Below are 21492 nucleotides of genomic sequence, written 5' to 3'. Positions count from 1 at the left end.
TATTCTCTAGCGGGACACCTCCAGTCGGCACAGCAGTGTCTGGGTGGTGATACTGTACTAGAGATCAGAAGCTGGAACTGAATTGTGCTTATTCACTGACCACAGAGTCTGACTGTCAGGATGATTCAGATTTGTGTCTCAGTAGAAGCTGGAATCATCTCAAGCTTCAATTCTCTGGAGTTGTGAGCAAGCAGTTGAGACAATACACGTTAACTCTTTGAATGCCAAGCGTTGTCTGTACTTTCTTTTATTATCATAATAGTCTTTGAGTCAAGGTACATAGCAATGATAGCAGGTTTCTTTTTAAAGCTTAGTATTAAATATTAAATATCTTCCCCATTTTAATTTTACATTACTCTGCCAAGAAAAAAAAAAGGTTTTAAACTCAAGTTATTTGAAGCCTGGACATACTTCCATGATTAGCCGGGCTACATCAAGGCGGGGGCTTTGTTTGTCCTGCCATATAAGCAGGTCTAGGCCCTAGAAAGACGGGACCAGGTTATAATTGTTTTTGAAAAGTGTGCTACAAAAACGGATGGCCTGTTATCAGCCAGGTTACAAAGTAAGGATGGGGGTGAGGGAGGGATATTTTCTTCAAGAAAAAGCAAAACATAATTTCTGAAGAATCCCAGTTCATATTTTTTCCCCCAAAATGGCTGGAGGAATGGGTGAAATCTCAACATGAGCTTCACAGTCCTATCTTTGAAGGACCAGCAGTCCTTGCTGAGGGCTGCTGAGGAGGTGGCTCCCAGCCAGGGGATGGGAAGGGGAGGTTTATTGCCCAGTGGCTGTGACACTGAGTTGAAGCTGACTGGTACTCACTTCTCTAAGGTTTCTTCTAGAAACAGACAACTCAGACTCTCCCTCTTACTTCAGCAAAGAAGTTATTTTTAAAAGCACTTGGGAAGTTCCTCCTCCACCCTCAGTGGGAAGGCTCAGAGAAGGGAGTCGTCTGTACAGCCACCTTCCAGGCCGTAACGGAATTCCTGAAGGTTGGAGACCCCATAGAAGTGGACGAAAGCCGCTGCCACCACCAGGACGTGGAAAATCTGATGAGACTGGAACTGCGGAAGTAAACAGAGAGCCACCTTAAGGACTGAGAGGAGTGGGAGGAGCACCTGTCTCTTCTGGTCTCCCCTTAAAAACTGTCTGACATCACAGAAGTGATACTTGCTATAGAACATTACAAAAAAACTATGTGAGAGACATCAGGGTTAATTCAGGTTATCCTCTTCCTTCAGACACAACACACAGTCAAATACTTCATGACCCAAATCTCTCAGCATCTTTTACTCAGAGCTTTGGCCTTGGGTCAGTCACTCACCATCACAGGCCCTGCTAAGAGTCTTACCCATATGTCAAATTTTCCAGGAAAGAAGCGCTCAGGAATCCGAGCAGCATACAGGCCAGCTCCGGTGATGTACATCACAGCCATGAGGAAGAACCAGCCCATCTGGCCCACTGTGGTGGCCTTGACAAAGCCCTCAGCGATTGTAAAGTGCATGGTGGGTACAACCCCACTCAAGCCAAGTCCCAGGAACACGCCTGAACAGGAGAGACAGGACTGTCAAACAGGAATCACTACATGGAAGGCTGCTTCAAATCTGGAATTTATGTATTTATAAAAACTATTTTCTGATGAATATTACAAGTTTAGGGAATGCTGGCAAAGAGGACTAACAGTCAGCAGACAGCTCTTGTAGGCTGAGGGGATCCTGTGCCCTCTTTTGGCCTCCGTGGACACCTGCACACACATGGCTGACAGACTCACACATATATACAAATAAGATAAACAAGGTGGAGTGGAGCTAGCTGGTGGTGAACTCCTTTAATCCCAGAACTTGGGAGGCAGAGGAAGGTAAGATCTCTTTTAGTTCCAGGCCAGCCTATATATATATTGGGTTCTGGGCCAGCCAGGGCTACCTAGTGAGATCTTTTCTCAAAACAAAATTTGAAAACATAGACACACACTCATACCCAAGGTTCTGTCAAAATCATCTGATGGCTGACCGAGTACGGATCATAGATGGCTAGACTCAGAGGCTCCAAAGTCAGAAGAGTAGGCTTTCCAGTAAATCATAGAAGGATTTAGAGATGGCTCAGTGCGTAATAGTGTTTGCTGCTCTTCCAGAGACTTCCCAGTTTAGTTCCCAGCACTGAGGGTGGGCGACTCACAACTGCCTAGAACTCCAGCTGCAGGAGATTTGACATTCTCTTCTGGCTTCCATGGGCACAAGTACACACTAACAGAGACTTATAATCATAAATAAATGATCTTTTTTTAAAAAAAGATCATTAAAACACCTGCACAGGATCAAGCCAGTCAAATTTCAGCATGGATAGGAGAGAGGCTCCCAAGTCCCACCACGGAGAAGCTGTGACAGTTGACGGACACTGGTAAAGGCAGTCAGCTTTCTTTAAGGGGTGCAGCCACCGGAAAGTTGTCTAGGCTTCAGTGGATGGCCACATACTCATGCTCATATGGGCACAACTAACTGGACTCAACATGCCATTTGAAAAAACAAAAAGAAAGGAAAAAGAGGATGTGAAGTTGAATGGGGGACAGGATGGAGAAGGTCTGGAAGGAAGCTGGAGGGAAGAATACATAGAATCAAAATACACTATATACAAGTATGAAATTCTTAATAAAATTTACATTTTTTAAATTTGTTTTATCTTTGTTTTTTGAGACCGAGTTTCTCTGTGTAGCTCTGACTGGCCTGGAACGTACTCTGTAGACCAGGCTGGTCTCAAACTCAGATTTGCCTGCCTCTACCTCCCAAGTACTGGAATTAAAGGTGTGCATCACCACTGCCCAGCTACAATTAACATTTCTCAAAAATCATAAAAAGACTGAAGTAACCAGGTTATCTGAGCAGAGAGAAGTTCCAGATGAGCAGCTACCTGGGGCTGCAAGGACACACAAGTAACAATGAAGAATGGGCACTGTCCCCATCCTGTACACACCAGGGCGAGGACTGTCTTCTCTACTTGCAGATGCCCTTGTTTAAACAAAGAGTTGGTGCTCAATTAATATTGCTTGTAGCTGAAGATGAAAAAAACAGCATATGCTGGACAGTGGTGGTGCACGCTTTTAATCCCGGGACTTGGGGGAGGGGGGGCAAAGGCAGGCGGATCTCTGTGAGTTCAAGGACAGCCAGGTTTACAGAGAAACCCTGTCTTGAAAACTGGAAAGAGAGAGAGAGAGAGAGAGAGAGAGAGAGAGAGAGAGAGAGAGAGAGAGAGAGAGAGAGAGAGAGAGAGAGAGAGAGAAACAGACAGAGAGAGAAGGGATGGTTGTAGAGAGATCGCTCAGCAGTTAAGAGCACTGGCAGCTCTTTGAGAGGATGAGGATGTCCCAGTACCCCGCATGGTAGGTAGTCCAATCCTCTTCTGACTTCTACCAACACCAGGCATGCAAGTGGTGCATAGACATACATATGGACAAAAGAACCCTACACGTAAAATAAACTAGAAAAAAAAGTTAAGGGTTCTGAAAACTAATAGTAACGGAAAGACTCTAGATGAGGCAACATAAGGAAGATGTCTAAATGCTTGTTGCTATTATATTAGTTGCTACTAATCTTTATGCTTAAGATATTTTATTCACAATTCGTGGTAAAATGCCCCATGGTATATAAACTTTTTGTTTGTTTATTTTTTTCAGACAGGGTTTTTCTGTAGCTTTAGTGCCTGTCCTGGAACTAGCCCCCCCCCCTTTTTTTTTGCTTATTTTGAGACAGAATCTTGATCTGTATATAGCCTACACTGCCTAGGAACATATACAATCCTCCTGCTTCACCCTCCCAAATACTGGGATTATGGACATGAACACCACTCTTGGCTTGGGTATGTCAAATTTTCTTTTCTTTTCTTTTCTTTTCTTTTTTTTTTGGTTTTTCGAGACAGGGTTTCTCTGCAGTTTTGGAGCCTGTCCTGGCACTAGCTCTGTAGACCAGGCTGGTCTCGAACTCACAGAGATCCACCTGCCTCTGCCTCCCAAGTGCTGGGATTAAAGGCGTGCGCCACCACCGCCCGGCTCTCAAATTTTCATTTCCTTGTCTGAGTGCTTAGAATTCAGTCATTAAAATGACTGTGCTTGATACACATTCCAAACATCCCCCCACCCCAGGGTTTCTCTGTGTAGCCCTGGCTGTCCTGGCTTGCTTTGTAGATCAGGTTGGCCTTGGACTTCTGATCCAGGCACATCAACCTCGAGTAATTGGGGTTAGAGGGGTTACAGTAGTGTTTTTGTTTTTGTTTTTTTTTTTTTTGGTTTTTCAAGACAGGGTTTCTCTGCGGTTTTGGAGCCTGTCCTGGAACTAGCTCTTGTAGACCAGGCTGGTCTCGAAATCACAGAGATCCGCCTGCCTCTGCCTCCCAAGTGCTGGGATTAAAGGCGTGCGCCACCACCGCCCGGCTTAGAGTAGTGTTTTTCAACCTGTGGGTCAAGACCCTTTTGGGGGATGTTCAGCATTACTTTCTCATAGGTTACCTAAGACACAGATATTTATATTATATTTCATAACAGTAGCAAAATTACAGTTGTGAAGTAGTAACAAAAATCATCATCCCCCTCTCCCCCCGAGATAGCGTTTCTCTGTAGCTTTGGAGCCTGTCCTGGAACTCGCTCCTACAGAAATCTGCCTGCCTCCTGAGAGCTGGGATTAAAGGCGTGCGCCACCATCACCTAGCCACAACAAAAATCATCTTATGGTTGGGGGTCACCACACATGAGGAACTGTATTAAAGGGCTGCAGCATTAGGAAGATTGAGAAATGCTGGACTAGAGGCATGCAGCACCAAGCCCAGCTGTACTTACCCGCTCTTGTCTGCCGGTGCTTAGGAGTGGCAAACCGATCCCACTGTGCCACAATGATGGCAGAAATGCCCAGGACACAGACGATGGAGAGGTAGATGAGCCGTGGCTGTGGGGAGCAGTAGAAGGAGTAATAGAGCCAGGGGACAAAGCTCCCCATGATCAGCAGAGCAATCCCTGAATAGTCCAGTCTAAAAACAAGTAACAAAAATCAAGCACATGAACGGGGGAGATGAAGAATCCTATGGCTCATTGCATACTGTTTCCACTGCACCTAGACCAACCCTCTCCAGTCTCCACCTTCTCAACCCTACAGGGGGAACTAAACTGGACTCAACAGGTCATTTGAGGGGGGGAGAGAAGGAGGGAGGGAAGGAGAGAAGGAAGGGAGGGAGGGAAGGAGAGAAGGAGGAAGGGAGGGAGGGAGGAAGGGAGGGAGGGAGGGAGGGAGGGAGAGAGAGAGGTGTGAAGTTGGGAGAGGACCGTGGGGAAAATCTGGAAGGAAGCTGGAGGGCGGAATAGATAGAATGAAAATATACAAGTATGAAATTCTCAATAAAATTTACATTTTGTTTTTTAAGACCAGGTTTCTTTGTGTAGCCCTGACTGTCCTGGAACTCACTCTGTAGTTCCTGATTCCACAAGGTTAAGCACATTTTACTTTCCAGTAAAAAATTCCCTAAGAAAGCCAGGCATGTGGTGCACACCTGCAATCCTAGCACCTAGAAGGTGGAGGCAGAGAATGGGAGTTCAAGGCTACTCAGAGGATTTAAGGCCAGTTTGGGCTGCAAAAGACACTTCTAGAAATTCTGCCACAGCACAGCTGGTTCCCAGCATGGCACTCAAAAAGAGCTCTGGGTTATTTCCCCAGTCATAAAATCCTTAGATAAGGAACACGGGGGGATTTTTGTTGTTAGGTAGCCTATGCTGGCCTCCCATTGACTCATTCTCCTGCCTCTGCATACTGAGTGCTGACTACAGTTATGTGCCACCATGCTCGGCATAAGATACTTTTATGTTTTGTTTTGTTTTTTTGAGGCAGGATTTCTCTGAGTAGCTCTGACTGTCCTGGAACTCACTCTGTAGATCAGGCTGGCCTCAAACTCAGAGATCCACCTGCCTCTGCCTTCCAAGTGTTGCGGTCAAAGGTGTGTGTCACCTCACCCAGCTGGTGCTGATACTTTTGCCTGTCCTGTTCTTACTGACTTTTCCCTTTAAATTATTTATTTGTGTGTATGTCTGAGTATGGAGACTAGAGTTGGCTCTTACTTTCTACACGTGGGTCCCAGGACTGAACTTGGGTTATGGTGGCAAGTGCATTTATCCACTGAACCATCTGACCAACTCTCCTTTGGAGTGAGTCTTGCTCTCTATCCCCGGCTGACCTGAAATTCATGATGTAGCCTGAGCTGGCCTGAAACTCCCAGCATTTTCCTGCCTTAGCCTCCTGAGGCTCCTTTAGAGGAGTTCAGGCTTGTCTCAAATTTCTGTGCTCTCATGGTCCTCCTGTCTCAGCTCACTGAGTGAGAACAATCCCACTTTGCTTGGCACTGACCTAGTGTTACTAAGAGAAACAAAATAATCACTAAGAAAGCATGAACAACCACCACTACTCAAGTAAACAGAACCCCATGCTGAGTTGGGGACAGTGACTGAGCCTGACAGGCAGCAGATCTGATGTGTCTAGCAATGCCTGGCCAGCAAAGATAAGCTTTTCGGGGGGGGGGGGGCACTAGTAGTATGAAGCACAGACTGCCTGCCACACACCACAGGCTGAGCCAAAGATAAGCTAGTGTTATGTACACGGTCTTGAGAGCAACCCAGCGACACCTCAAGTTTCACAAAATACAGCACTGTTTCAGTAGAAAACCTATCCCAGGACTGGTTTCCATCTGCTGGGGATGTTGTGGGAAGTTTATCATGAAGTTTTTACAAGAAAAACTTCATCATCTTGTCATAACAACAGACGAGGAAACTTCACTTCCTTGGGCACAATAGGGATTCATTAAGAGTTTGTTACGGAGGCTCCAAGTACCTGCTCAGCACGGGGACAAGATGTGACAATAATGCACATGGTTTTCACTACTGCTCTTTCAACTTACTTAGAAAAAGTCCGTGAGACTTTCTCTGAGTGACAATAGACGGTGTGGAAGAGCCAGGAGAAGCTGAGGCAGAGCACCGCGCCGAGGAAGAACATCCCGAACACCACCTTCTCCTGCAGAGGAGCCATGAAGTACATATTCGGTCTGAGCATGGTCAAGATTCCCAAAAAGAGGAAGAGCACGAAACCTGCACAAGGGAAAAGGAAAAACAAACCTGAGGAAAAGTGGAACACAGCAGCATGACAGCTGATGTGTCTATAGTAAACAGCAGCATCAGCCTCGAGAACTGCCGTCAGGACAAACACAGCTCATTTTTATTTTCATGTGGTTTTTTGAGACAAGGTTTCTCTGTGTAACCATGGATATCCTCAAACTCAGAGATCCACCTGCCTCTGTCTCCCGAGTGCTGGGATTAAAGATGTGGGCCACCTGGCAAGACATTTTATCTTTGAGAGAGGGTCTTGTGTAACCGTGGCCGGCCTCCAACTCCTTATGTAGCTAAGGATGCTCTTTCTCATCTTCCTGTCTCCAACTCCGAGTACTGGGATTACCAGCATGTACCACCATGCCCAGTGTACTTGGTGCTAGGAATCAAACCCAGGGCTTTTTGAGGCCAGGCATACCATCAGCTAGCATACGTTCTCAGGTCACGAAAATACCATTCTGTGAGATGTTGGCATTTTGTTTTTACAGTGGCAAGTTAGAAAAGAGGAGTTCTCACCACAAGAACGTTTTACCAGGAATCCAATAGAACATACAGTATCATTTTCTCCTGTTTTGGCCCTTCTACCCTGTTGTAAAGATCAGCAATCAAATGTCAATTAAGGTCAACGGTAATTTAAAGGCAAGGCTCCTGATATCAATTATTCAGAGAAACTTTATTCTCTCCTCGTGGACAAACACTACAGAATTCCTTGGCACGTAATACTTTTTTAGTTGTTTTTTTGTTTTGAGACAGGGTATAGTGGTTTGGAAGAAAATGGCCACACTGGCTCTCAAGGAATGACACTATGAGGCAGTGTGGCCTTGTTGGTGGAGTCTCAGATGCTCAAGCCAGGCCCAGTCATGCTCACAATCTCTTCCTGCTGTCTGTCTACCCAGATGTAGAACTTTTGGCTCCTTCGCCAGCATCATATCTGCCTGTGTGCTGCCATGCTTCCCACTATGATGACAATGGATTAAACCTCTGTACTGTAAGCCAGTTCCAATTAAATGTTTCCCTTTATAAGAGTTGCTGCAGCCGGGCAGTGGTGGTGCATGCCTTTAATCCCAGCACTCGGGAGGCAGAGGCAGGCAGATCTCTGTGAGTGAGGCCAGCCTGGTCTACAAGAGCTAGTTCCAGGACAGGAACCAAAAAGCTACGGAAAAACCCTGTCTCGAAAATAAAAAAAAAAAAAAGAGTTGCTGCAGTCATGCTTTCTGCTCACAGCAATAGAAACCCCAACTAAGACACACATCCGTAATCCCAGCACTTTAGTTTCTGTGAGTTTGAGTCCAGCCTGATTTACATAGGGGTTTTAGGCTGACCAGAGTCACATGGTGAGACTCTGTGTCTTAGTTACGGTTTCTATTGCTGTGAAGATATACCATGATCACAGCAACTCTTATAAAGCAAACGTTTAATTGGGTGATTTACAGTTCAAAAGTTCAGCCTATTATCACCATGGTAGTAAGCATAGCAGCACACAGGCAGACATGGCGCTGGAGAAGGACCCGAAAGTTCTACATCTGGATAGGCAGGAAGAAAAGAGAATGTGACAAAGGGCCTTGCTTGAGCATCTAAGACCTCTAAGCCCACCCCCAGGGATATATTTCCTCCAACAAAACCACACCTACTCCAAAAAGGCCACACCTCCTAACAGTGCCACTTCCTGGGAGTCTGTGGGGCCATTTTTTAAACCACTACAGTATGCACCACCACCAATATAAGACTAGAGTTCTTGCTGAGAATGTTGCTCAGTGGTACAGCACTTGTCAATAAAAATTGGATTTTTTTCCCTCATCTGAATCACTCACCAAGCAGATGGGTCCAGATGTTGCCAGTTTCTGTGTGGATGCGGAAGATGCTCTTGAAGCAAGCCCTAAAGGAGGGCATAGGTGGTCTGTGGCCGTGTAACAGGTAGTCATTGTCTTTCAGCCAGTCGGGAAGCACATCATACGGGATGACTCTCCAGCGCCCCTCCCAGACCTGTAACACACACGGCACCTTTAGATGGGCCACAGGGAAGGCTGGGCTTTCTGAGAATACCACACTGCAGAAGAACACGTCTAGGAGGCTGTCACTCAGGCTTCCGATGGTCCCACGTCACAATAAAATAAGCCTGGACTTGGAGATCCCGAAGATGGACAAAACACTACTAGCAGGGTACTGATTCATATTTTGACCAGTTTATGGTGAACCCCCTTTAGGCCTCTTGAATTTTCAAAATTATTATAATGGGAGAAAACAAAGAAACTATAGACATGGTTTTCATAAACACAAATCCTCCCTCTGATGTTTTCCCAGAGAGTAGTCCCTTGGTCTTCTGCTCCTCTGTCCCCGTTTATATTCTAAGTTCTTGCAGGCTAATAATACATCCTATAAAGCAGGAATTCTTTTGTTTGTTTGTTTTTTGAGACAGAGTTTCTCTGTAGCTTTGGAGCCTGTTCTGGAACTAGCTCTTGTAGACCAGACTGGCCTTGAACCCAAAGACATCTGTCAAAGCAGGAATTCTTTCTTCTTTCAATAATGTATTTAATTTGTATGTATGTATGAGGGCATACACGTTCAAGAGTGTACATGTGAAGATCAGAGGACAACTTGTGGGACTGAACTAAGGTCAGCAAGCAAATGTCCTTCAGCCCAGATAAGCTTGCCTGTTAGAACCATCCCAGACAAGCCTGATCCCCGTTTCCCTTCCCAGGTCTAGGCTGCACCTTATATACGAACTCCTCCATCTTCTCCATGGCATGGTGGGCTTGCAGAGGAAGTGTTAGTACCCGCACCTCCTCCTCCTCTTCCTGAGGCACTGGGCATGTCTGTTCTTCTTCAGCCTAAGGACGACAAACACACAATCTAGACATCGTCTCTGAACCTGAACAATTTCTGAGGAGGTCCAGAGCAGCTCAAACTCAAGGCATTCCACCCAGCCTCTTTGTAAAGCCAAGGCTTCCTCTCCCAAACATGACACTGCCTGAGACTCTTACTTCGTCAATACTAGAGTGTAAGCTCTATCTGGCACAGACAGAGACTGGCCTTGGAAGGACACAGGCTTAGTGCACTAGCCCTAGATTGTATTCATCTTAATTTAATCTCATTACTTAAACATTATTTCAGGTACATGTTGCCTTAGATATATCTGTTCTCTTAAAATATATTTTTTTATTTTAGTGTGTGTGTATGTACACATGTCAAGGCATACAGAACTCAAGACAACTGAGGGAGTTGATTCTTTCCTTCTGCCATTTACGTTCCAGGGGTCAAACGATCAAACTCAGTTCATCAGGCTTAGGAACAAGCACCTTTACAGAGCCATCTTCCAGCCCCCATTCTCTCCGAGGACAAGTGGTCCACAACTTTCCCTAATTTCCCAAATAGTCTTATCTTCCAATCTACTAATAATTTATCTATCTATCTATCTATCTATCTATCTATCTATCTATCTATCTATCTATCTCTCCTTTTCTTTCTTTCTCTCTCTCTCTCTCTCTCTCTCTCTCTCTCTCTCTCTCTCTCTCTCTCTCTCTCTGATAGGGTTTCTTTCACTATGTTGTCCTGGCTGGCTTGGAACTCATTGTATAGGCCAGGTTGGCCCCTCAACCCAGGGTGATCCACCTGCCTTTGCTCCTAAGAGCTGGAATTGAAAGTGTACACAATCATGTTCAGCTCCAGTCCACTGACTTTCAAAACAAAACAAAAAAAGATGCCTTAGTGATTACGTTGACAATCTTATTTGTTGCTCTCCGATCACTTACTCTGGGACTGCTCTCATGACAACTGTGGCCAACTGTGACAGCATATACTTTGAATCCCAGAACAGGGAGAGGATCACTGTGGTTCGGAGGCCAGTCTAGTCTACAAGGTAAATCAGTAAGCTCCAGGCCAGTAAGAGCTACATAAAACAACAACAACAAAACCAATAAAATAAAAAGGGGAAATGGCTCAGTGGTTAAGAAAACTTAATTGCTCTTCCAGAGGACTGGAGTGCAGTTTCCTGGCATGGCAGCTCACAAGTCCTGTAACTCCAGTTCTAGGGGATCTGATACCCTCTTCAAGCCCCCAGTTTCTTGCATGCATGTGGTGTGTGTACGACACACCCACCCACATAAAATACATATTTTCTTAAAAAGTCAAAGTGTCAACCATTTTGAACCCAAAGCAACTCCCAGGCATGTGGGGCCTCGGATCTGGTCCACTCATTCCTGGGCCAGCCAAGCGCACCCAACACAGCAAACTTTACTTACTTACTTACTTATTTAAGGCAGGGTCTATGTAGCCCAAGCTGTCCTGGAGCTCACAAAGATTGTCCATCTCTGCCTTCTAAGTGCTGGGATTAAAGGATTAAAGGGATGAGCCATACACCTGCACAGCAATTTTTGTTGCTGAGGCTATTTTTGAGAAAAGGTCTATATAGCCCAGGCTAGGCTCAATTTGCAATCCACCTGCCTCAGTCTACCAAATTTTAAAATTACCAGCATATGTTACCATGCCTGGCTCCCAGGATAGTACCTGCCTTTAAAAAAAAAAAAAGCCCACCAGTATTCAGGAGGCAGACGCAGGCAGACCTCTGGGTTCGAGGCCAGACTGGTCTACAGAACAAGTTTCAGGACAGATAGGGAAACAGAGAAACCCTGTCTCAAAAACAACAACAACAACGGAGTGAGAAAGGGAGAGGGAGACATTGATGGGGTCTGGCTGCTCACCCTCTGGGATGTCCTCACTTTCCCTGTGTGAAGACCCTAATCCCTCTTAGATTCTACTGTGCAGATTACAGCCTGCTCACCCCAACATCCATTTTCCTCTTCTCCTAAGGAAGAAAACCCCTAGGTTAAAGGGTGGCAATCCCCCTAAGACACGTCCCAGCCCTCCCATGAAGAACATAACTGAGGTCTGCCTGGAGGGCCACAAGGTCTTTCCCCTTATTCTTTTTTTTTCTTTCAGGTTTGCTTTTTGAGACAGGGTTTCTCTACGTAGCTAGCCCTGGCTGTCCTGAAACTCACTTTGTAGATCAGACTGGCCTCTAACTCATAGAGACCCCATTTGCCTCTGCCCCCCCTCCCCCGAGTGCTGGGATTAAAGGCCTGTGCCACCACTGCCTGGCTCCTTACTCATTTAAAGAGGAAGGAATAGAGCCATTCCTCTCACTCCCCTTTCCTCCTTCATGATGCAGGAATGTTCATGTGAAGGGAGACACTAAGAATTAGGACTGATCTGGCAGTGGTGGCACACGCCTTTAATTCCAGCACTTGGACAGCAGAGGCAGGAGATTCTCTGTGAGATCAAGGCCAGTTTGGTCTACAGAGCGAGTTCCAGGACTAGGAAGAGGAGAGGGATGTGATGGGGAGCCTCCCCATCAGCTCTGGACTGGTTACTTCCAGGATCCTTCTACCCGAAAAAGTTCCACTAGTCAAGCTTGACCCATGTTCACTTAGTGATTATTTTATTTCAGTTCTGCTGGACATTGGGTTTACAAAGGTACAGGGTGCTCTTCTGGGAAATTAACTCCCCAAAGTTCACAGTGAAATAAAAATATCTATAAGTGAGCACAACAAGGCTTGCACGGAGCTATTCCCAGGGTGCTGTGGTTACTGTAGAAGTAAGGTGAGATCTTAAACGATAGGCTGATGAGGCTCAGGAGGGCGCTGGGCAAGGCAACAACTCTGGAAGCAGCCTACCTTTGCTGGGCTGGTGGCTGCCCGCTTGCCTTTCTCCTCCAGCAGGGGTCCCAGTTCAGCCAGTTCCACCGTGTCAGTTTCTCTGTTACCAGAAGGAGCCCCATTGCCCTGTGCCACCGCAGGCCCTTTGTGGGAAGACATCTGGCTGGTACCTCAATACCCTGCAGCTTCAGCTTGAGGAGAGGTTTGGGTCTCTCAGCCCCAGGGGGCAGAGATCTTCCTGTGATGGTAGACACTGCAAACACAAACATGAGGGGTGTTGGCAGCATGGAATTCATTTCTGTAATTAATTCTACACTGAATATGACACAGCTAATCAGCGTAGCTACACTAATTGTAAGGCTAGCTCGCTGTTTAAATGAAATCTGCTGTCTGCTTTAGAATATTATGCTTCACCAGGAACGGTAATCTCAGATCTACACATATATAAAATCTCATATACATTTATAATCTCATTATATACATAGTTTTCTTTCCCTTCACAGGTTTTATTGTTACTATACCAAACTGTCACCAACACAAAATGGGTACCCACCCTGAAAGGCTCTCCCATAGGAACAGCGCACATTTAAAGAGAAAAGAAATGCCCACCACTGCTCAAATTCTTTCTCCCCATGAAAGGGCTAGATGTGAAATCAACAACAAAAATAGAGATTTGCCGTAGACTATACCCGTTACTGTCTAACTGGTTGTTTCATTGCAATGTACTCAATAAATCCATTTTCTTCTTTTGGGGGTGGGGGGCTTGAGATCAGCCTCCCTGTGTAGCCCCAGTTAACCTGGAACTTGATATGTAAACCAGGCCAGTTTCAAACACAGAGATCCACCTACCCTTGCCTCTGGAGTGCTGAGATAAAGGTGTTTGCCACCATGTCTACTTTTTTTCTCTTTTATGTGAAATACACATCTGGCTACAATTATTAAAAGCTCACACAGGTTTGGTAATGGATTAAATGCCAAGTGAACGCCTTTGGCCTTTACATACACCTGCACAAGTGTGCCGTGCGTGGCTGTACTCAGGATATGCTCACTGGTTGGTTCTTCTGCAAAATCTACTAATGTTTAAGGTTACAGTCAGGTTCCAGGCTCTAATAACAAGCTTTCATCACACTTCTCTAACAGCAAACAATGACTTACCTGGAAGCAGGAAGCCGAAGACGAGGAGGCACCCCAAGTTCACCCTCTGCCACACACATACCTAATCACCAGCTCTGCAAGAGCGTGTCCCGATCACCAGAGCCCATAAACTTAAGCCCCACTCAAATGACTTTTTTATAAACTAGATACAGCATTCAAGATCATTTAAGGAAATCAGAACTCAGTCTTCCCAGAAAACTCAAACATCGTAGGATTTTCTGCACTGGACTTGCAGTGTTTTCAAATTAGGCTTCAGGGAGATATAAATGATATAAAAACGGAAAGGAATGTTTCCAAAGATTCCTACTATGTTGTAAATTACCAAGCCTTCCTTCTTCCAGAGACAAGGGCCCTTGTTACTCATAGCAACAGCCCTAGTCAGAATAATAATACAGGACAATGTAGAAAAAACAGAGTGGGTTGTATGATGAGAGAGGAATTTAAACTTAAGAGCCTGACTCTTTCATGTTGAGACATAAACATGACTATTCCCCAAAGACACACTGCTTCACCCATGGCAGCTCACTATATAAACAAACATCTTTGGCATCTGTATTAGTTTTTACCCAAGAGTAATCTCAGCTCCCTCCCAGAGATTATAATTAGGTATATGTAGGGTATGGTAATTCTTAGGTATCAACGACTAGATTAAGAAGCATCCAGATAGTTGGCAAAGCATTCTTTGGGGTGCTGGGTTTCAGAAAGACACTGCCATTGAATTTAGTGACCCAAGAAAGGAAGACCTGCTCTCACCCTTGGAAGGGAACATCATCCAACTGGCTGCCCCTAGGCAGAACAAAACAGAAGAAAAGTGACCTTTTGAAGGGGTATGGTGCCTTTAATTCAGCACTCGGGAGGCAGAGGCAGAGGCAGGAGGATCTGGGTGAACTCAAGACCAGCCTGGTCTACATAGAGTTCCAGGCCAGCCAGAGTTACACAGTTACACTCTCTTAGATAAATAAATAAACAAATAAATTTAAAGTGTTCTCCTTTAAGTGATGGAAGCTTCCTGTAGGCAGTCAGAACTCCAGGCTGGCCTTTGGACTCTGGGACAAGCAGCCTCGGCCTCCAGCATTCAGCCTTCATTTGGTAATCACACCACTGCATTCCCTGGTTCTCTAGCTTGCAGATGGTCTATTTGGAGAGTTAATCTCCACGCTCAAATGTCTGTACCTAACTACCTGCCTACGTGCTTCCTATTGGTTCTGGAGATGTCTGACTAATATTTTAATCTGCCCTCAGGTGAAGGCATCCTCCGAACTCATGTATCATCCTATGCTTAACACACACACAAAGCTGAAAGAGTCAAATCTAGTTACAGTAAGACACAAACAATAACTCACTATATAGCACACCTTTATGTCAACACAGCCAGTTCCTCCCCCTTAAAGTGTGCAAGACTGTGACAAGACATTTGCCAACATACACACAATCGCAATCAACACTTGAGCTCAAGAGGAACAGGAAACTGGAGGCCCCTGGAAACCTCAGTGGATAAGCAACTCACATGAAAAGAAATATTGGGAAATCGTAACTGCTGATCTCAAAATATACTTCTTCAAAGGGAAGTCCTACGGAATAAACAGTTCTCAGAGATCAACTCATAACACTGAGTAGCAAACAACAAACAGCTTCAGTCATCTTTGAGAAGTCTGAAAAACAGGGCACACGAAACTACCAGTTACAGCAGGCAACCAGGGAAGAAATTAAAACAAAAGAGCCCACATTCTGGAACACAATAATACATGGGCCCTAAAATGATCCAATTTTTTTCTGAATCTGTATTTCAAAATGAATGAAGGGGGTACAATACAGCCAACCAACATGTGCTTTACCACCATACCACTGGTCAAGGTTCGTGCCTTTTTTCTCTATTGTGGGGCTGGCTTCCTCTCATCCTCTTCCCCAGAGTAAGCCTTCTCATTCACTGAATACTTAACAAACTTATTTAGTAGGACAAGGTCCTGTGTAAAACAGAAATTGAACAGGTTCTATCACTGTCTTTGGTATAATCAGATGGCTTAAGTTAACTTGTGACATGTCCACATTAAGTGACATGATCTCACCGCTCGAGAACAATGGTCACACACTTAATTCAGTTGAGTGCTGTTTAAATCTTCCACAAGAGGCACAAGGATAATACAAACTTTAAGTTGTACAGTAAAAGTCCAAAGATCAGAAACAGAATCCAACTTGGTGGTTTTACTAGTTTCTTTAATAGACCATAAAAAGTTTTGTGGCTTCAAATCCTTTGGACAAAATGTTATTATCTTTTCGTTTCAAATCACTTGATTCTACTGATCCTGTCCAGCTCCTCTGTCACTAGCCGCTAGCCCCTTCCATCTTCTTAGTCTTGAAACCTGACAGCCATCCCAGTGAGCTCACAATGAAGCCCTCAGCCACAACTCATCATACAAAATATATCATCATACATTAATGTACATACAATGAAGGTCAATGGAGATCATGTCAGCATAGTGAGAAAAGTCCATTGTCCAGTTTGGTCTTCTAAACTGTAGCAACACAGAGACAGGTAAGGAAGAGAGGGATCTGAGGTCTGGCAAGAAAAGAGAGCAGTAACACTACGCCTTGAAAATAACATTGCTGTATGGTGGACCAGTCACCAACAACAGGGAATTAGAAGTGTTTTAGTCTGTTAATTTAAATTCAACACAAACCCCTAAGGTGCTAAGACTGATTCCAGGAGACTTAGGAGAACCAAGATGCAGTTCAACTATCTGTCTGCACTCTATGTCCCTTTGCATTTTAGAGGAAACACCTTTCCTCTCAAATGGGCCACACCCAACACAGCAAATTATAATTGAGCCAAACTTAAGAGTGCATTTTTGTTGGGATTTCTTCAACTCAAGCTAATAAACTTTACCACTAAGCTTCCCAACTGGGTAAACGTAAGCTATTATAGAGTAAAGCTGTGGAGGAGAGGCATTTGTGCTCCTACGAACAGGATAATCCTGCACCAAACTTGGGAGAAAAAGTTGAGTTTTAATCACCGGCCAATTAGCTGGAGAGTTTCCCTTAGAGATTTGACAATAATTCTCTGAAGGCAACTTCCAAGTTTTCTAAGCTATGACACACACTTTCCCTGCAGCCAAAGGCTCAGGGGAGCCAGGAGATTTGACCTAAGGTTCTAGAAGACCAGCCTAGCAGTCCAGCCAGAGACCCATTTCTCCTCTAAGTCGTCTTTGTTAGGGAGGTTAGTAGTATCATAGCTCTACTGGGGAGAAATGAGTCAAGGCGAAGGTCAATGCTTTGCATTACCAACCACAGTAATGGGGCCTGCTCTTCATTTGATGCCAAGTGTCACTGACTCAGAATCCGAAGGGGAAGCAAGTCACAATCTAACTTCCTCTGTAGCTCTGCCAGTTAAAGCTACCCCAACGGAAGAAAACAGGTCTTTTAAATCTCAGAGACAGGTAAACTTTCCCAAATCCAGCTCCAACCAAAGGAGGAGGAGGAGGACCAGCTGGGGGATTTTCATGTCACCACCCCAACTCTTTTGAGACAGGGTCTTGCTAAGCAATCCTGGCTGGCTTGGGACATCCTATGTAACCTAGAGTCTAGGTCTAGAAACACTGGTAATCCTCTTGCCTCAGCCTCCTAGATGCTGGGATTACTTACAGGTATGTACCCATGCTCGGCCAGGTGCTGTTTTAGAATCAAGCACATTCCAAGTATTTGGTTAATACAGTTGCACAAGATAGCACGCACTCTAACCTGTGCACCCGCAAATTCACTTTAAACAGTGCACCCCTAAAAACCCACTGAAGCACAAGGAAACTGGTTGGCACTTGCTACCACTCATCACCTGGAACTGGTTTGGCTAGAGAGTATCTCAAGATCTCTGCGATTCAAGACAGCTACAAACTTCATAAACATTAGTCACACCCTCAACATTTCTGAGCAGCAAAAATGGGACCAAGTTCAGCATGGTAATCTGATGAGCAGATTGGGGACAAAGGGACATTAAGGACAAAATGTAACAAGTTTGATGAGAACCAGCACCAGACAAGAAAAACATCATGTTACTTAATAAAGCTCCTAGATATGAAGATGACACAGCCCCTGAGAGTGACAAGTCGATGGGCGGATAGAGCAGCAGGGCTGTGCCAGAGTTCCAGCCCAGCTTTCCACTCCTCCCTACAGAAGCAGAGAACTACTCACTGGCCTACAGCAAAGGGTAAGTTCCGTCCTGTAGTCTGAGAATATCTCCTGAGCACTCCGGAATGCACAGTTCTGGCAGCAGAGAGAAGGCAAAGCAGAGTAACGAACTTGGGATGGTTGCTGACCGCCTCTAATGAGGAGTTACCGTGTTGCAAGCCAAGTTAGAGTCAGCTTGGTGGTTAATAGCACTTGTTGCTTTCCAGAGGACCCTGGCTTAATACCCAGCATTCACATGCCGGCTCAGTTCTGAGGGATCTGATTCATCTTCTGTGCACATCAGGCGTGCACATGGGCACACACATACATGTAGACCAAACAGTTGTACACATAACATCTTTTAAATTAAAAAAAAATTAGCAGGGCATAGTAGCACACGCCTATGATCCCAGCATCCAGGAGGCAGAGGCAGGTGGATCTCTTGTGAGTTAGAGGCTGAGGCCAGCCTGGTCTACAGAGTTCCAGGACAGCCAGGGCTGTTACACAGACAAACCCTGTCTCGAACCACCCCTAAAAGAGGAGGGTGTTAATCAAATAATTTTCTAATAGCATTATTATTAGCTATCACTAAAGCTAACAAGTGCTGGAGAAACTGAGATGCATCACTTTAGTTGAAATGATGAAGAAAGCTTTGTAGAAGTAGTTTAAGATTTGATAGGTACAGATAGTAGCAGGGCATCCTGGGAAGGCACAGGAATCTAATCGAGGACGTGGAGAAGCAAGGCACCCAGAGCAGTGAATAATCCATTTTTCTATCAGGGAGTCTTAGAAAAACAAAACGAGTCACCCCGAAGAGACAGAAGTTAGCCTAACACCCTATTGAAGGTGGCATACTATGTCGACAGGCAGTGGGGGCCAATTAGCTCAAGGCTGCTTCCTAGGATTCTCTCTGACATGCAGCTAGTAGTCACTCATTTACTTCTTCCCCAGGAATCGTGTGATTTCTGGGCTACGGTGAACACAACCCGAGATTCTGCTCCGCAAGTAGGAGCAGCTTTGTGAAGGTCCACACCAAAGTCCAATGCTTCACAGATAACACCAGCATTTTAAGACTGCTTTCTCAAGGACCCATCACTAAACAGAACACAGAAACCACTTCTGGAATAAAGAAATGTAGTGGCTGCAAGCCGGGAACCCTGACATTGCAATCTATTCAGCGCCATCCTATCTGAATGCCTGCAGCAAAGTGCTGCTGTAACCCCCAGGAACAGCGGATGCACCATCACCGTCTGCCCGGCACTATGAGAAGGCAAAGGCAGTAAACACATCCCAACACCACTTTGGTTAGGAAAAGAATCAGCCATTCCCATCTTCGTTTGATTTACCACGGCACTGCAATTGCTGGGTTCTTTGGCCCGTCTGCTAAATACTCGAGGGAAATAATCTGATTAATATATCAGATCCCAGGGCCTCTTAGTGCTCCGCTGACATCCGAAACTGTGTAAACGGAAATTCGTCCAGCTTCTTCTTCACCCACGTAGCACCAGAAACCGAGGGACAGCCACTTTATTTTCTTAAAAGCAAGTACTAGAAGACCCAAATTCTCAAACAAAAAAACCATCTCTCAACCCTAGATTTCTGAGATGAAATCTGGTTCTTTCCCAACACTCTCAGCATCTGTTTACATTCTAGCTGAGTATTACCTTAGGCCTGTCGACTGTCCATCAACTTCCCCTCCAACTCTATCCAGGAGGGATCCCCGTCACGTTTGACCTGCGGATGGCTGTGGGGCCTTAGGGTTCCCGACCACCCGGGGCCGGTGCTCCCACACCCAACTCGGCAGGCTCAACTCCGGGGGTCGCCAGCAGGGCTGGAACGCGGCCGTCTCCCGCGCGGCTGCGAAGGCAGCACTCCGGGACTGCTGGGCTCCGACCGCGGCGAGCAGCCCCCCGAACGGAGGCGGCGCGCGGTGGGAGGGGCCGGAAATGTTTACCGCGGACTTGACAGAGGGCCGGGCGGTGAGCAGCGATCCAGGGGCGGGCCACTCCCGGGCAGTCCCCTCCAGAGCATGCGGGGCCCGCGCCCCGCCCACCCGCCGGACACTTACGGCCTGGCTGGCTGCTCTGCTGGGGGTCGCGGGCCCGGGCGCTACATCCCGCGGCGTTGGAGGTGGCCTGCGGCCGAGGGGCGCCCGATCCTCAGCGCCCTGCCCGCGCCGGAAGGGCCGCGCGACCTCACGGCGTCACCTCCGCAGCCGCGTCACCTTCCCGGCGCTACCTCGCCCCTCCGAGCCAGGCATTCCTGCGCGTGCCAATCACCCGCGAGCTCCCGCGCACGCCCCGCCTCGCCTCTGTTCTAACGAATAGCTCGCCCGGGCTGTCGCAGCTTCGCCTCACATTGGCCAACCGCAAAAGCTGCTTCTCCGACCACACACACACTGGGCGCGTGACGGAAAAGGGAGCCGGGAGGATTAGAGCGGACCCTGGGAAGGAATGCTGAATTTCCCACCCTACTTCCTGGCTTTTCAGCTCGGAACACTTTTTTTTCTTCCCTCGGTTTTGGGAATTGAATCTCTGAGCAAGCCCTGTACCATTGAACTACATCTCTAGCACCGAAACACTTCATTTTTGTTTTAAGAAAAGATTTAATTCTGCCACCCAGGTTGGGCTCGTACTCGCGGCAATCCTCCTGTCTCAGACTCTCAAATGCTGGGATTACAAACGTGCGCCACCATACACAGCCCCGAAACTCTTCATTTTTATATCCATTTTCCTAATCCCTCCCTTTCTTCCTTCTGTATGTTATTTATGGAATAACTACCATAAGTATGGCATTCAGCTGGTTTGAGTTTTGGTTCCTGTTATTTCTCAGAAAGGGAGAAGTTGTTTCAAACAAGCCTAGCTTGACGATTTTCAGCTCCAACCCATGTTCCCATGTGACCCAGAGGGCACACCTGGAAAACAAGATAGGGTGTATTTCTCTGCCGCAAGTAAACAACATAGAATTTAGGGACTGTCCATTTTCCTTCACTCCAAAGAATGATGCACCTCTAGTACGGTTCTAGATGCTGGGAAAGGTATGGATGCTAGGTGGATGTCCCAGGAGAGCGAAGTCGATTTTGTTCTGGTTAAAAGCATGGGCTCCGGGTTCACGTACACCCCGTTTCCTTTCCTAGCCAGCCTTCTCTTTCACTTCGGCTTCTGTACCGGATCCTTCAATGCACCGCCCTTCCCTCACCACCTTCCAAAAGATCCAAGCAGTTTACAATGCTCAGTTCTAGGTTTGGCTTTGGTGGCAGATAATCCCAAATTCAGTTTCAGGCTCTGCCATCTACTGACCGGCTGTATTTCCTTTAGCAAATCCTTAATCTTCAACTCACAGGATTAGCATGAGGATTATATTGTGCAACGTAGGCGGAATTCTTAGCATGGCACCTGGTAC

General features: G+C 46.1%; 1 protein-coding gene across 2 annotated transcripts; it reads right to left on the bottom strand.

Moving 5' to 3' along the window:
* Nucleotides 1-213: 213 nt before the first annotated feature.
* On the bottom strand, nt 214-20298 carry Adipor1 (adiponectin receptor 1). 2 transcript variants are annotated; one of them, XM_075988031.1, is made up of 8 exons: nt 20159-20298; nt 12796-13030; nt 9838-9954; nt 8938-9109; nt 6922-7108; nt 4823-5010; nt 1352-1545; nt 214-1064 (listed from the first exon to the last, which is right to left on the bottom strand). In XM_075988031.1, the coding sequence occupies exons 2-8, from the start codon at nt 12934-12936 to the stop codon at nt 936-938; spliced, it is 1128 nt and encodes a 375-aa protein (XP_075844146.1). In that variant the 5' UTR covers nt 12937-13030; nt 20159-20298; the 3' UTR covers nt 214-935. The 2 variants fall into 2 exon arrangements, with proteins under 2 accessions (XP_075844146.1, XP_075844147.1); XM_075988032.1 differs by having other exon boundaries at nt 19755-20259.
* Between the last annotated feature and the right edge of the window lie 1194 nt (nt 20299-21492).

The sequence above is a fragment of the Microtus pennsylvanicus genome, chromosome 10 (genome assembly GCF_037038515.1).
Source record: "Microtus pennsylvanicus isolate mMicPen1 chromosome 10, mMicPen1.hap1, whole genome shotgun sequence".
Taxonomy (NCBI): domain Eukaryota; kingdom Metazoa; phylum Chordata; class Mammalia; order Rodentia; family Cricetidae; genus Microtus; species Microtus pennsylvanicus.
The sequence above is the reverse complement of the archived record's forward strand: the minus strand, read 5'-3'. Positions and strand labels throughout refer to the sequence as shown.